This window comes from Carcharhinus amblyrhynchos, chromosome 25, assembly GCF_965287045.1.
Source record: "Carcharhinus amblyrhynchos chromosome 25, sCarAmb.v2.hapA, whole genome shotgun sequence".
Lineage (NCBI taxonomy): Eukaryota > Metazoa > Chordata > Chondrichthyes > Carcharhiniformes > Carcharhinidae > Carcharhinus > Carcharhinus amblyrhynchos.
In genome coordinates, this window is record NC_137348.1 from 3,534,300 (window position 1) to 3,550,366 (window position 16,067).

At 44.7% G+C, this 16,067-nt stretch overlaps 1 protein-coding gene across 5 annotated transcripts in view; it reads left to right on the forward strand.

The window, feature by feature from the left end:
• tsc1b (TSC complex subunit 1b) overlaps positions 1-16,067 on the forward strand; it is a 57,195-nt gene that overhangs the window by 17,620 nt on the left and 23,508 nt on the right. For all 5 annotated transcript variants that reach the window (XM_080212528.1, XM_080212533.1, XM_080212529.1 and 2 more), the window contains exons 6-13: positions 3,580-3,734; positions 5,289-5,362; positions 7,648-7,826; positions 8,518-8,633; positions 8,721-8,847; positions 10,758-10,864; positions 13,019-13,100; positions 14,012-14,113. In XM_080212528.1, the coding sequence (XP_080068654.1) occupies positions 3,580-3,734; positions 5,289-5,362; positions 7,648-7,826; positions 8,518-8,633; positions 8,721-8,847; positions 10,758-10,864; positions 13,019-13,100; positions 14,012-14,113 (942 nt within the window). The remainder of the gene's footprint in view (positions 1-3,579; positions 3,735-5,288; positions 5,363-7,647; positions 7,827-8,517; positions 8,634-8,720; positions 8,848-10,757; positions 10,865-13,018; positions 13,101-14,011; positions 14,114-16,067) is intronic.

Here is a 16,067-nt window from a genome sequence, read left to right on the forward strand (position 1 = left end):
TAAATTCCCCCTCAGTGTACCTTAACAGTTAAAAGTTTGTTTATTAGTCACAAGTGAGGCTTACATTAACACTGCAGTGAAGTTACTGTGAACTTCCCCTAGTTGCCACACTCCGGCGTCTGTTCGAGTCAGTGCACCAAACCAGTCTTTCTGACTGTGGATGGAAACTGGAGTACCTGGAGGAAACCCACTCGGACACGGGGAGAATGCGCAAACTCCACACGGTCAGTGACCCCAAGCTGGGAATTGAACCCGCGTCTCTGGTGCTGTGAAGCAGCAGTGCTAACCACTGATACTGTGCTGCCTCCGGCACAGTAGCACAGCAGCAGTGGAACAGGTGCCGGAAAGTGGCGACTAGAGGATTTTCACAGTAACTTCATTGCTGTGTTAATGTAAGCCTTACTTGTGAAATTAATAAATAAACTTTTAGATTCGCGTACAGGTGTTTTTGGGTGCAGTTAAAGCATTATCCTGCAGGTGTCCCTCACTCTTACGGTCCCCTGAAAGAGAGAACCTGTGATTATGGAGCATCTTTCACAGCCTCAGGATGTACAAAGGCATTTTGCAGTCAATGGAGGACTTTTGAAATGTAGTTACTGTTGTAACACAGGAAACATGGCAACTGATTTTCACACAGCAAGATCCCACAGCAGAGTGTTGAATCAATAATGGTGGTGAAGATTGAGGAATAAATATTTTTCAGCACATCAGGGAGAGCGCACCTAACACGTTTCTGGAGTAGTGGTCTTAGAGGATCATTTTACATTAATCTGAGAGAGAGCAGATGGCTTTGGTTTAACTGATTAAGTTTATTCCTGGTTGTAGGACATGTAGAATTTGCCCTGGAATCTATAACTTGGTCTTCCACTTCCAGGCTTGCTCATTCTTCATTCTTGTAACAAAAGCAAATTAGTTCTGATGCTGGAAATCAGAAATGAAAGCTGTAAAATACAGGAAACGCTCAGTAGATCTGACCACACTATGGTGAGAGAAACAGAATTAAATGTTAACATCCATATCCATTCATCGATCGTACAGTTTTCTGTACATTGATTTTTGTAACAGCTTCCATTTTTACAATGCCTCTGACAAAGTAAAGCTAACAAGGTAAAATGATCTTACTGGGTGGATAATGGTAGCTTGTTGTGTGCAGAAGCAGCTGTCCCAGGCTTGTGTGACGGGGCACACCTGCCCACATGCTCCAGCTCTGCTGCTAAGCAAATTGGATGCAAGTGGGATTAGGAAACAGTGTGGCTGGGGGAGACAATCGGATTAATCGTATAAAATTCAAACAGGACTAGACAGGGAGGATATTCCCGATGGTGGGGGTGCCCAGAACCAGGGGTCACAGTCTGAGGATTCAGGGTAGACCATTTAGGATGGAGATGAGGAGACATTTCTTCACCCAAAGAGTGGTGAGCCTGTGGAATTCATTCCCACAGGAAGTAGTTGATGCCAAAACATTGAAAGTATTCAAGAGGTGGCTGGATATAGCACTTGGGGCAAATGGGATCAAAGGTTATGGGGAAAAAGCAGGATTAGGCAACTTATAAAAAGGAAGAGGCTGGCTAGGGTGAACGTTGGTCCTTTAGAGGATGAGAAAGGGGAGCTAGTGGTAGGGGATGGGGATATGGCGAAGGTCTTGAATAACTTTTTTGTTTCTGTCTTCACGGAGGAGGACGTGAATAATTTGCCGGGTGTTAGCGATGGAAAGGTGGTAGGAATGGAGGGTCTTAATGACATTACTGTTACTAGAGAGGTGGTGCTCGACAGACTGGAGGGGCTGATTGTGGACAAGTCCCCAGGACCGGATGGAATGCATCCGAGGGTTCTGAAAGAAATGGCGGAGGTGATAGTGGATGCCTTGGTGGTTATTTTCCAGACGTCGCTGGATTCCGGGGAAGTGCCGGAAGATTGGAAAACGGCTAATGTTACGCCGTTGTTTAAGAAAGGTGCCAGGCAAAAGGCGGGGAATTATAGGCCGGTTAGTTTAACGTCTGTGGTAGGTAAAATGTTAGAATCCGTCATTAAGGAGGAAATTGCGAGGCATCTTGAAGGGAATTGCTTGATAGGGCGGACGCAACACGGTTTCATTAAAGGGAAGTCGTGTCTGACAAATTTACTGGAGTTCTATGAGGATGTGTCTAGGGCAGTGGATAGAGGAGAGCCGGTGGATGTGGTCTTTCTGGATTTTCAGAAGGCGTTTGACAAGGTACCTCACAAGAGGTTATTGCAGAAGGTCAGGGGACATGGAGTTGGGGGTAGGGTGTTAGCGTGGATAGAGGATTGGTTGTCAAATAGGAGGCAGAGAGTGGGGGTCAATGGGTGCTATTCGGATTGGCGGATGGTGACTAGTGGGGTGCCCCAGGGGTCGGTGCTGGGGCCTCAGCTATTTACCATTTATATAGATGATCTGGAGGAGGGAACCGAGTGCAGGGTGTCGAAATTTGCTGATGACACCAAGATTGGGGGAACGGCAAATTGTGCGGAGGGTGTGGAGAGTCTGCAGAAGGATCTAGATAGGCTGGGCGAATGGGCCAGGAAATGGCAAATGGAATTTAATGTTGGCAAGTGTGAGGTGGTCCACTTTGGTAGGAAGAATGGTAGGAAGGACTATTACTTACGTGGCGAAAAACTGCAGCAGGCGACGGTGCAGAGGGACCTCGGGGTCCTTGTGCATGAATCGCAAAAACCCAGCTTGCAGGTGCAGCAGGTGGTCAGGAAGGCGAATGGGATGCTGGCCTTCATAGCGAGGGGGATTGAATATAAAAGTAGGGAGGTCTTGCTGCAGCTGTATAGGGCATTGGTGAGGCCGCAGCTGGAGTACTGTGTGCAGTTTTGGGCGCCGCACCTGCGCAAGGATATTTTGGCCCTGGAGGGAGTGCAGAGGAGGTTTACTAGGCTGATACCGGAGCTGAGGGGATTGAGCTATGAGGAGAGGCTGAATAAACTAGGCTTGTACTCGTTAGAGTTTAGAAGAATGAGGGGAGATCTCATTGAGACGTATAAGATGATGAATGGGATGGATAGGATAGAGGTGGAGAGACTCTTCCCGCTCAAAAAAGACAGTAGGACTAGGGGGCACAGCCTCAAGATAAAGGGGAGGCGGTTTAGAACGGAGTTGAGGAGGAACTTCTTCACTCAAAGGGTGGTGAATCTCTGGAATTCTCTGCCCGTTGAAGTGGTGGAGGCTGCCTCGCTAAATATTTTTAAGAAGCGGGTTGATGGGTTTTTGATAAGAGAAGGGATTAAGGGTTATGGGGAGAGGGCGGGAAAGTGGAACTGAGCCACGACAGATCAGCCATGATCTTATTGAATGGCGGGGCAGGCTCGAAGGGCTAGATGGCCTACTCCTGCTCCTATTTCTTATGTTCTTATGTTCTTATGAGTTGGACGATCAGCCATGATGGTAATGAATTGCGGAGCAGGATCAAAGGGTCAAATGGCCTCCTATCTTTGTTTTTATGTATATAATTTGCTGTTTTACAAGTGGAGTTCTACACTGTTTAAAATGAGAAATTTTGAAATGCTGCTGTCCTGCAATATGTAGTCTTTTCTGTTCTCTCTTCATTCTAACAGTCCAAGTGCCAGAAGTATATCTGATCCATCTACACGCCAGTGTTTATGCATTATTTCACCGTCTCTATGGGATGTACCCGTGCAATTTTGTGTCCTACCTCCGCTCCCACTACAGTATGAAGGAAAACATGGAAACTTTTGAGGAGGTGGTTAAGGTAAGACCTGAGCTGGATTCCTTCTCTTTTTCATGGGGGGGTGGGGAGTGGGGGCAAGATTTAGTAACATTGATTAATGAAGACAGAGTGGTTGTGTGCATCTTAAACTGCACTGACTGCTGTAAAGTGCTTCGTTAGGTAAATGGGGTGTGTCTGCCTCGGTCGCAGTGTGACTTTGAGAACAAAGAACAACGCATCACAGGAAATAGGCCCTTCGGTCCAACAAGCCCACACCGCCATTTTAACATTCAGTGAGCGCCTCATTCCAATCCTCCTTCTGCCTGTGACTTTTGCCTACGCCTCTCGGATTCCACAATAAAGGTGTGCGAATTTAGAGAATTGCGTGTGCTGCATTGAGGGAGGTCTAATTTAGGGACAATTTGTTAACACCAAAAGGCAACCCCGGAACTCTCCCAAAGTGCTGCAGGTGAATGGAAAAAGGACTTTGGCTTATATCGTACCAATCACCAACCCCCCGGACACCCTGCATCACGTTATGCCTAAAGGACTACTTTGCAGCAATCAATGCTCACCCACACCTCTTTACTCTAAGAAGGTAGTTCAGGGCGGTCTCTTTGAATCACTGCAAGTGGCTTTAATACAGCAAAGAAGCTTTCTAAGTCACTTCTCTGGGCAGTTAAGAGTCTGCCGCATTTATGTGGGGCTGGCTAATAAGGAGAGCTAAAGGCTTGGCAGTCCTTAGGGTTCTGCTTTCTGGGAGACGGGTGTAATAGGTGGGGAGCACAGGAGTAGGGGTTATGGGATTAGTGGAGTTTAGAGATTGGAAAGGACTTGTGAGCAGCAACCGAATCAAACAGCTTCCCTGCTGCCATCAGAGTTTGTATGGACTTACTTTGCATTAAGTTGATCTTTCTGTACACCCTAGCTATGACTGTAACACTACATTCTGCACTCTGTCCTTTCCTCCTTGTGAATGGCATGCTTTGTCTATATAGCGCGCAAGAAATAATACTTTTCACTCTAAATACATGTGACAACAATAAATCAAATCATCAGTGATGCCCCTTGTTGCCTATTGCATTGCACGCCCTCTCCCTCGAGGTTGTCTTGAGTGACCAGTGGGTGAGGCATGAGGGCAGCCAGCACACTAGCTTTGTACTCCTGGATGGGTCAGCATTTTCAGAAGAGAGGATGGGGGGGTGTGATTAGTGTGGACTAATGGTAGAAAATGGAAATGAAAACTAGAGTGTATGTGCTTGATCATTAAAAAATGACTGTTCAAATATGTTGGACACGTTTACCTATATTCTTCATTGAACTTTAAATTTATTAAGTTCATCTGTGTAAACTACGGGTGTGTGGATGCGGTTTGTGTGTGTTTGGGGGCGCGGTTTGCGGTTTGTGTGTGTGTTTGGGGGGGCGTGGGCGTGCGTTCGCTTTGCACACGCAAGCGGGTTCTTTGTTCACACGGTTTGATCACGTTTCATATTGACTGGTTTGGCTTTTTATCAAAGACCCTTGTAACTGACAGGCAGCAACAGGTTTTTGGTTACATTGATCTTAAACTTACTACGTTCCCAATAACTGTCACAGCCGATGCTGGAACATGTGCGAATCCACCCCGAGCTCGTGACTGGAACCAAGGACCACGAACTGGATCCCATTAAGTAAGTGATATTTTGTAAATTTTTCCACTTGTCTCAGTGGCATGTTTTCCAATTTTTATTAACGAATCTAGACTTGTCTAAGAGCATTTCAGCTGATGCGATGTTACTGTTGCTTTAAGTGTTGAATTTTTAACTTTGTGGACCTGTTTCTCATCTTTTTTTCTTGCCATTCTGGTTTAATTTTTTTGGGTTCCTGGCTTCATATCAAAGTTGTGTTTTCACTAACTTTGGAGAGAGTGATTGTTTTGCGTGTTGAAGTCTATTTTAATCGATTCTGGCACTAAGTGGTATCAGGTGGCCAATGTTACAGCTGGCTGTAACAATTCTTTTTATTCTTCTGTTCCTTGCAGTGTGTGAAACAGAAGCTTTGTTGTTGTATAGAACCTTTCACAACCTCAGGATGTTGCAATGCATTTAAGAACTAAAGTACTTTTGTGGCTGGTCACTTTTGTAAAGTAGGAAATTAATTGCACAGCAAGCTCCCATAAAAAGCAGAAGGATAATGAGCAGATGATCTGTTTGTTTAATGTTGATTGAGGAATGGACATTGACCACAACTCTGGGGAGAACTCTCCTGTTTTTTTAAATGCTGCAGGATCTTTCTCCCACCCCTCCCCCATCTTGATGGCAGGTAGAGCCTCTGGTTAATGTCTCACCAGAAAGACAGCACCTCTGACAGTGCAGCACTCCCTCTGTACTCAGTGTAAACTTGGATTGTGGGCCCATGTCTCTGGTGGTGGGAGGCGATTGGCCTAGTGGTGATATCACTAGACAATTAATCTCAAACTCAGCTAATGTTCTGGGGACCCGGGTTCGAATCCCACCGCGGCAGATGGTGGAATTTGAATTCAATAAAAAGAAAATCTATAATTAAGAATTTACTGATGACCATGAAACCATTGTCAGGAAAACATATCTGGTTCATGAATATTTTTTAGGGAAGGAAATCTGCTGTCCTTACCTGCTCTGGCCTTCAGGTGACTCCAGAGCCACAGCAATGTGACTGTCAAGTGTCCTGTGAAATGGCCTAGCAAGATACCTCTAAATCCTCAATTTTTTCCTTTGGTTCTTGTGCCAATCACCTGAGCTTGGTGTCTTCTGATTCTCAACCATTCTGCCAGTTTCTCTGTCTGGACTCCTCGTGATTTTGAACAACATCTATTGAGTCTCCTCTCAATCTTCTGAGTAAAGAAATTAGCAGGAATTTGTGTGTAGAGATTGGTGAGAATGTGGAGCTTGCAGGTTGAATGTGTTGGCATTGATGCATTTGAAGGGAAGGTGAGGAGAAGGGAAGAGAGAGCAGGGAGAGATTGTTCAAGTGGTGAATCTCATTCAGCATAAATACTAGCATAGATTAGATGGGCCGAACAGCTTCTGTTGCAGCTCCTAACATCAGAATATTTGTGAATGTAGATAACAATGTGATAATGACCATGTAACGTTATTTGTGATGATGATTTGAGGGATAAATATTGGCCAGATCACAGGGAATAACTATCCTGCTCAATGCCATGGAAGCTTTTACATCCACCTGAACTGGCAGATGCAGGGGCAGCACAGTGGTTAGAACTGATGTTTCACAGAGCCAGGGACCCAGTTCAAATTCGGCCTCGGGTCACCATCTGCGTGGAGTTTGCATGTTCTCCCCGTGTCTGCATGTGTTTCCTCCAGGTGCTCGGGTTTCTTCCCACAGTCCAGAGATGTGCGGGTTAGGTTGATTGGCTATGCTAAATTGCCCCTTAGTGTGAAGGGGACTAGCTAGGGTAAATATATGGGGATGGGGCCTGGGTGGGATTGTAGTCTGTGCAGATTCAATGGGCCAAATGGCCACCTTCTGCATTGTAGAATTCTATGCGACATCCCATCTGAACAGCATCTCCAACGGTGCGACACAGAAGCAAAGCTTGTTTTGAAATGCTCACACCCTGCAGTGGAGCTTGAACCTGGAACATTGAGACTGAGGTGAGGTTGTTGTCCACTGAGCCAAAGATGACCGGGGTCTGGGCTGGAGCTTTATATTACATAATATCTGATCAGCTGCTTGTGAAATAGACTTGAAATCTGAGAAGCCAATGGTTACCTTTGTAAGTTCAATGGAATGGACCGCAAGGGGAGTTGTAGCTGAGCAGACTTGTGTATTGTTTTAGCAACAGAAACATGATTCTTACAACAGTTGACTGGGTTAGACCCACCCTGAGGCAATGGGCTTTTATTCTCCAGTGTTAAGCAATGAAATGGAGTGATTACGAGTGACTAATAGTTCCATTTCCTGTTCCATTGCACAGGTGGAAGCGATTTGAAACTCATGACATTGTGATAGAATGTGCCAAAGTTTCTCTGGACCCAAAGGAGGCATCATGTGAGGAGGGTTATGCAGTTATGCCTAAACACTTCTCTACACATACACAACAAAAGCACACAGACCACAGCTCCAGCCCATTCTCAGATTCTCAGAGCAGCTTTGGTAAGGAAGGTTATCTTTGGTTATATAAAAATGTACAGAAGTTACAGAGCAAACAGGCCATTTGGCCCATCTAGTCCATATTGATGCTTATCCTTCTCACAGGAGTATTCTATGTCTCTGCCTTGTTCCAAATCCTTTTATTCACCTTTCATTCCGCAAATTATCAAGCCAGTTTGTAAATGTTGACCTGGTCTTTGGTTTAATAACTCTTGGAGTGAGTTCCGCAGTCCCTCAATCTTCTGTCCTAAGTTCTCGTGCCCCCTCCTTCAGGAGTCAGGGTTCCATCAGTCACTGGAAACCATCCATCCTTCATAAATTTAAATACCTTTTAAATCATCCTGGAATTAATGGTAATCAGTAAAATTTTAAGTAGTGCTTTTTGTTGGTCTACTTTCAAATTGGATCTAATTTTTGACTAGAAGAGGAAAGAAAAAGACAAATGTTTGTTCCTGGGGGATATTTTACTGGATAAAAGTAAATGACTGTGGATGCTAGAATCTGAAACCAAAAGAGAAAGCTTTGACAAAGAGTTATCTGGACTCGAAACATCAGCTCTTTTTCTCTCCTTAACAGGTGCTGCCAGGCCTGCTGAGATTTTCTCTTTTGGATATTTTACTGGAGTTTTTTTTTGTGTAGGAAGTTTTTTTTGAGAGTTAAGTTATTTCACCTTTTTGACTGAATTTCATTACAGGTAGCACCTCTTCTGCAACCTATACACCCCGGGTCCCGTTCTCCGCTCTGCCTGGGACCCAGTCTCAGTATAAGACACCGCCAACCTTGCAACGCCTCCCTACAGATGGGATCCAGGTAAGCCAAGTCTGTGCTAAGCGAGAACGATGTGGTTCAGCTGAATTTTGAAGTTTGGTGTTGCTGAATTTATGCCTCTCCTTCCAGGACATGCTCTGGAGCCCATCTTCAGCCTGTGGGCTGTCAACACCTCCCTCCTCCCGAGGACTTTCTCCCAGCCCATTTGAAACATCGCAGGGTGCCCCTTGTCTACACAGGGTTTACAGTACACCCGGTAAGTAAACCCCAGCTCACCCACTACCTGCTTTATCACTAAGGGTTGTTGCTCAGTTAACTGGGCTATCCCTGTATGATGTATGGTGGGAAGTCCCTCAGTAAGCATTCCATTTGACTTTGCACTGTTGGCTTTTGATGGATTGTGATGGTGAGTTTGATTTTGAGCCAAGTCTGCAATGGAAAAGTCTGCAGGTTGTAGACTGATCCTCCCCTCAGTTTGGGTTGTATTGAACTTGGATACAAAAAGTAGTTGAGGCCTAAATTTTGTAATTTTGAGAAGAAATTAGAATCATAGAATCCCTACAGTGCAGAAGGAGGCCATTCAGCCCATTAAGTCTGCACTGACCACATTCCCACCCAAGCCCTATTCCCCATAACCCCACATATTTACCCTGTTAATCCTCCTGACACTAAGGATCAATTTAGCACAGCCAATCAAACTAACCACACATCTTTGCTCTGTGGGAGGAAACCAGTGGAAACCCACGCAGACATGGGGAGAATATGCAAATTCCACACAGTAACCCAAGGCCGGAATTGAACCCGGGCTCCTGGCGCTGTGAGGCAGCAGTGCTAGCCACCATCCTGCCCCTTTATTAGAAATTAGATCTAACCCTTGGGGCAAAAGGGACAGGGGCAAGGTGGGATCAGGATATTGAATTTGATGATCAGCCATGATCAGCTTGAAGGGCTGAATGGCCTACTTCTAGTTTTACAATTCATAAGCGTTGCTGGTGGTTGCAATTGGTGCAGTTTGATGTGAAATGAGCATCACATTCAAATACATTGGCTTAAGGTAAACAGTGCAGTGAGTCTGGTGACAACACCGTGCGATATTGTAGTTCTAGGAGAGAATTATCTCAACAGGCATTGAACCTCCTCCATAGTAACTCAGCAGTTATTGACATCATGGCACTTGCCGATTACCCCTCTTGTCACAAGCGACCAATGGTTGCAGTTGTTGGAAGGCCAGTCCCTGAGACGCAGGACTTTAATTCCTAATAAAAGGGTGGCATGGTAGCACAGTGATTAGCACTGCTGCCTCACAGCACCAGGGACCCAGGTTCCGTTCCCAGCTTGGGCCACTGTCTGTGTGGAGTCTGCATGTTCTCCCCACGTGTCTGTTTGGGTTTCCTCCCACAGTCCAAAGATGTGCGGGTTAGATTGATTGGCCATGCTAAATTGCCCTTTAGTGTCCCAGGATGTGTAGATTAGAGGGATTAGTGGGGTAAGTGTTTGGGGTTACGGGAATGGGGCCTCGGGTGGGATTGTTATCGGTGCAGGCTTGATGGGCTGAATGGCAGTCTCCTGCACTATGGTTTCTACGAATTTTGCTGCACAAGATCATTAAGGCAGCACCCTCGACTTCACCTGTTAAGAAAGCAGGCGGCTGAAGAAATAGCAAATACTAAACATGTGAAATAAACATGGGCAACACTGAAAATATGCTGGTGGTCAGTCAGTTTGCAGATGGAAAAGGCAGGTTATGATGTTTTGGGTGTGAGAAGGTTAGTCACGCCGAATCCCTGACTGCAATTATTGAATTCCACAAGCGTGAGAGGATTTAGTATTCAGATTACATATTTGTTGGCTGGCTGTTTTGTATTTCTAGGCTTGTTTAATCCAAATTTACCAGTCTCTCACAGGACTTGTACAATAAACAGGTTTGGTTTATTTGAAGGTGTGGCAAGGGGTTGCTCAGCAGACAGGTTTATTTCAAAGATTCAACAGCTATTGTTAACAAAGTGCAACTGGAATTCCCCAGCTGCTGCTAGCTAAATTGAAAACTCCTCTGAACAATGTCTGGGTTTACATCCTGGCTACTTACTCGTTAGCCTATTCTCTGTGATCTCACAACCAAAGCTGCTGAAAGAGTGGTTTTGTTAATTCTTCCTCTCTTTCTCACAGTTGGAAAAGGATCATCGACTGAAGCACCCACCCTCTCCCCGACCCCTACGTGTCCCACAGATGAGTTTATGCACAGTTCCTTCCAGGGAGCAGCATTGCCAAGGAAGGTAAAAGGATGACGTTTGCTGGTATAACATAAAGATAAATAATAATATGCATCACTAATACTGTGAAATAGTAAAAGCAAATTATTGCGCCTGCTGGAATCTGAAACCAAAAGAGAAAATGCTGGAAAATCTCAGGTCTAGCAGCGTCTATAAGGAGAGAAAAAGAGCTGACGTTTCAAGTCCAGATGACCCTTTGTCAAAGCTAAAAGGCATAAAAAGTGGGAAATATTTATACTGCAGGGGGAGGGAACGAAAGATGAGTCCTAGCTATAGAAACCAGGGAAACCAGCTAATAGCAGTCCACAGAGAGAATAGTGTGTGAATGGCCAAACAACAGAGAAGATAGAATAATAGTGTGATTGTTATTTTCCGTAAGTGGTACATTGTAAACCGGTGATCGGTTTTCCCTCATGATGCTGTTTTTGGGAAAAGCTAATAGAATGTTTTGAGGTGTTTTAACTGTCTGTGTGCCTGACTTCCTTTCTCTGTCTTTGTTTTCCCTTCTTTTCCCCTCTCATTCTTTCCCCTCTTCTCTGTTGTCTCCTCCCTTTATACCCTGCAATGTCACATTGCAACTGCCTTCAGTCTGGACTGCCGTGGAGATTGGCAGGGGCATTCACCTTTACTTTCACTTGATAGTTGATTTGTAGGAATCCTTTCCAGGCTGCTGAGAGCTGCTAGTTTTGCTGAGTTGGATTCATTGAGCACAGTCTCCAGTGTTGTGTTAAGGCGCTTTTCTGAGTCCAGTGATTCTCAAAAATTTTTGGGTGAAGGACCCCTTTTCAAATATATTCATTTGACAATTTGCCCCTCTTGAGCAAGAAGTCCCACAACACCAGGTTAAAGTCTAGCACATGATGAAGGAGCAGCACCCCCCACCGTCCCCGAAAGCTCGTGATTCTAAATAAACCTGTTGGACTTTAACCTGGTATTGTGAGACTTCTTACTGTGTCCACCCCAGTCCAATGCTGGCATTTCCATGTCATCTCTTGAGCCAGGCTGAACTCACCTGAGGCCCATCATCTTGCCGATTCAAGAATAGCCTCTTCCCTGCTGCCATCAGACAATTGAAAAGTCCTATCACCTATTAAGCTGATCTTTCTCTTCCTATCCATAACTGTAAAACTACATTCTAACCTTTCCTTTTCCCCATGTACTCTCTGAATGGTATGTTTGGGCATATAACTCGCAAGGACCAACACTATTCACTGTATCCTAATACATGTGACAATAATAAGTCAAATAGGCCTACCTGATGATTGTCCTGCCACTCCTATCTACTCCATGACTGCTCCCCTTTGAGGGCCAGACAGTCAGCCAACTGTGTTGTATTGACTGTGGTGACTGCTCTCTGCTCCAGCCTAACTCTGAGCCCATCACCAGCTGCCCCCCTTGCTGCAATTTGCAAAATGCTGCACTGAGCTATTCCACCCACAGCGTACTCCTGGACCAGTAACTGAGAAGTTGTAAGGTCAAAACACGATAAGGCAAGTTAATAAAAATGGAAATGTGGACACTGGCACCAGAAAAGGACCACAAAGACCACCAGATTGTGGTTTGAAAAACCAACTTTCTCACTCATCCTTTTCATGGAGAGAGTCCTGCTATGACTTCAACCTGGATCAGAGTTCTGTATAAACCCAGATTGACTCTGAATCAGTGCAATTGGAGAGGACAATAAATGCTGCCTTTAATCACAATAGGTCCTAGGTTATCTCCTTCCAATGTGTGTGAAGATGTCGGCATTGGACTGGAGTGGGCACAGTAAAAAGTCTCAAAAGCAGGTTAAAGTCCAACAGGTTTATTTGGAATTATGAGCTTTTGGTTGAAGGAGCAGTGTTCCGAAAGCTCGTAATTCCAAATAAACCTGGTGGACTTTAACCCGCTGTTGAGACTTATTGGACTTCTTCCAATGTGCCTTTGGTACTTTGCTCTTTTTTTTTACCCCCTATGCAATATGATTCTTGGTGCATTTAGCATTTGGTATGGAGCTTTTAGCTCATATTGCAAGCATTAATTACACCATAAGTGCTAACCGTCACAGACTCCCATGGTCTTAATTCAACCCTTATATTTCTAATATCTTTTTGTATAAGGTCCCTTATTTTAATGTCACGGTGGTGTAATACTATCCTGTCGTAACTGCTGTTGCAGGACGGTAAGCTGGAGAGTGGAAAGCCATTCATTAAACAGCGGCAAGTGACGAGTGATAAAGGAACAGCTGACAGCCCGTGTGGTGAGTGGAATGCCTGTTTTGTTGGTATTGAAGTGCTCAGCCCCTCCTAGGCGTACATTCCAATGTGCAGAGAAACTGTATCTAGGTAAAAGCTTGCTCCTAGAATTGGGTTTCAGAAGATTTGCAATACAGAGACAGGCATTTCAGTTTAACTGACCTATGGTGGTGTTTATACTCCACATAAACCTCTTCCCAACCCTCGTCTTTTCAACTAATCAACGTATTCATGGGAGTGGCACAGTGGTTAGCACTAATGCCTCACAGTGCCAGGAACCCGGGTTCAGTTCTGGCCATGGGTGATTGCGTGAAGCTTGCATGCTCTCCCCGTGTGTGTGTTGGGGCGGGGGGCGGGGGGGGGGGGTGGTCAGTGGTTAATGGGGTAAATATGAGGTCATGTGGATAGAGCCTGAGTGGGATACTCTGTCAGAGAGTCGGTGCAGACTCGATGGGTCAAATGGCCTCCTGCACTGTAGGGATTGTATGATTCTTCCTCTTGCTTATCTAGTTTTACCCCTCAAATGCAGCATTTGTCTTGACTATCCCATGTGGCAGAGAGTACCATTTTTTTTGAGGCAAAGAAGTTTCTCTTGAATTCCTCAGGTTTCTCTGCGACTAAAGTTTATGGTCCTAGTTTTGGTCTCACCCCACATGTGACAGCATCTTTTCTACCCCTTAAATTTCAAGGTGTCTATTAGGACATCTACCTTTTGTTTTAGAGAAGGGAGCTCTAATCTTGTCTCGTTCCTACTACACCATCGTTGGTTAGAGCTTATTAGATTTTTTTCACTGCACTGATAATTATGTCTTGTCAACTATCAGTGTATTGGGAAAAACAATTCTGATCTCTGCTCAACTGAATGCAGTATTGTTTCCTGTTAGCCATGACTGACCTTTTTCTGCATTGTGTTCAGGATTGGAGCATAAAAACATCAAAACTGTAACCTTGAAAGAGCTGTCAGAGGTTATAAAGGGGTTGAATCTTCAGGATGGAATGGAAAAAGAGAATGAGGAAGGTATGTTTCTGATGCCAAATGGAATGAATGATAAGTAAGGGTGCTGAAATCTGCTGACTGTTGAAATAATTCTCTCCATCTCTCCCTGTCCATATCCCTCCCTCTTATTCCCAAACTGACTGATCTATTCCTTCTTGAGGATGCTCACACACAGCATCTCTGCTGGAATGTTGCATTGTCCTTTGATGTCGGTTTTATATTGCCTTGTAAAACTCCAAAGACTTTAGATGGTTGATACTGATAGATTCCTCATCAAGAGTGTACTAGTTCGGAAACTGTTCTATCCACAGACTTCAGAGCATCGTTCTTATCACCAGTTTGGTTTATTAAAACACTTTGAGCACTAGATGCCCATATCCAGAGTACAGAATGCAAACAAAATTGAAAAAAGAACAAATTCTCAATGCAGTGATATTCTGACATCCTGCAAAGCTAGGAAGGTAAAAAGTTTTCTGCTCTTGAGATCTTGATCTGGGTGCTGTGGGGTCAGTATAGACGTGATGAATCTTGATTGGAACTTTGAGAGGGTATAGGAAGGAATAAAAGGTGTAAGGTGTTGTATTTAGAAACTACGTCAGTGGAATTTTAGAAAGAGAGGGTGGCACACTATCAGTAGGTTCATGTTTCCAAAATCCTGGAACTCGCTCCCTCACAGCACTGTGTGCCTACACTACACAGACTGCATCAGTTCAAAAAGGCAGCTCACCACCATCGAGGGCATTAGGGGATGAGCATTAGATGCTGTCCTAGCCAGCGATGCCCATTCCCATTTGTTGCATCCCTAACTCCTGAACCAGAGTTCGTGGTCTCAGGCCCCACTCTGACTTGAGCCCGTAATACAAGCCGCACTGTCAGAAGCATCATCTTTTGAGTGAGTTTAAACTGATGTTTTCTCACTCATTCATTTGTAAAAGATTCCACTGTAGAATTATAGAATCCTTACAGTGCAGTAGGAGGCCATTCGGCCCATCACATTTGCACTGACAACAATCCCATCCAGGCCTTATTCCCATAACCCCATGCATTTACCCTACCCTAACCTGATACCAAGGAGCAATTTATCCTTGTCAGTCCACCTAACCAGCACATCTTTGGGCTGTAGGAAGAAGCCAGAGCCCCTGGCGGTAACCCATGCAGACACGGGGAGAACATGCAGATTTTGCACAGACAGTGACCCAAGCCAGGAATAGAACCCAGGTCCCTGGCATTGAGGAAGCAGTGCTAACCACTGTGCTGCCGTATTTGGAATACAGCCTCTGAAAGTTCTCCAGGCATCTTGGCCAACATTCCCCCTTCAGTTCCACCGAAGAATTTGACTATTTGTTTTTTGAATTGATCTGAGCAATCTTCTTATTTCCCTGCAGTGCCACAACTGGCCACGCTTCAAGAATAATCCAGTGGCTGTCAGTTGTTTTGTAATGTCTCAAAGATATGAAAGTTAACTCCAAGTTTATTCTTCTTTTCCCTCTTGCTTGCATAAATGCAAATCATGTCTGACAAACCTAACATTAAGCCCACTAAAGAGTTGGTAGAAACGTGTTCTTTGTACAGGCCGGTAGAATTCTCTGCCGCAGAGCATCCTTAAGAGAGAGGGAAAGGGGAATTTCTTTGAAAAAGAGGGGATTTTATATGGCCAGGAGAGTGAGAATGCCCTAGATGGCTCATGAGGGAAAACTCTGGCACAGACTTAATGGGCCGAATTGTCTAATCCTGTGCAATAGTGTTCAGAATTCTTGTTTGTTTCTGGTGCCTGATGATGGCCAAGAACAAGAAAACGCTGCCTTTCTAAGTTAACCCACAACAGTGAAAAGACTGAACTCATGATTTACTTGGCTAAAAGAAATGCATTTACTCAACGTTTTGGTTTCTGTTAGTGAGCAGTATCATTGGCAAACTACAAAGAAAAATGTGTAATTAAAATTTCACAATGGCATTACAATGCTCATGGTATTTA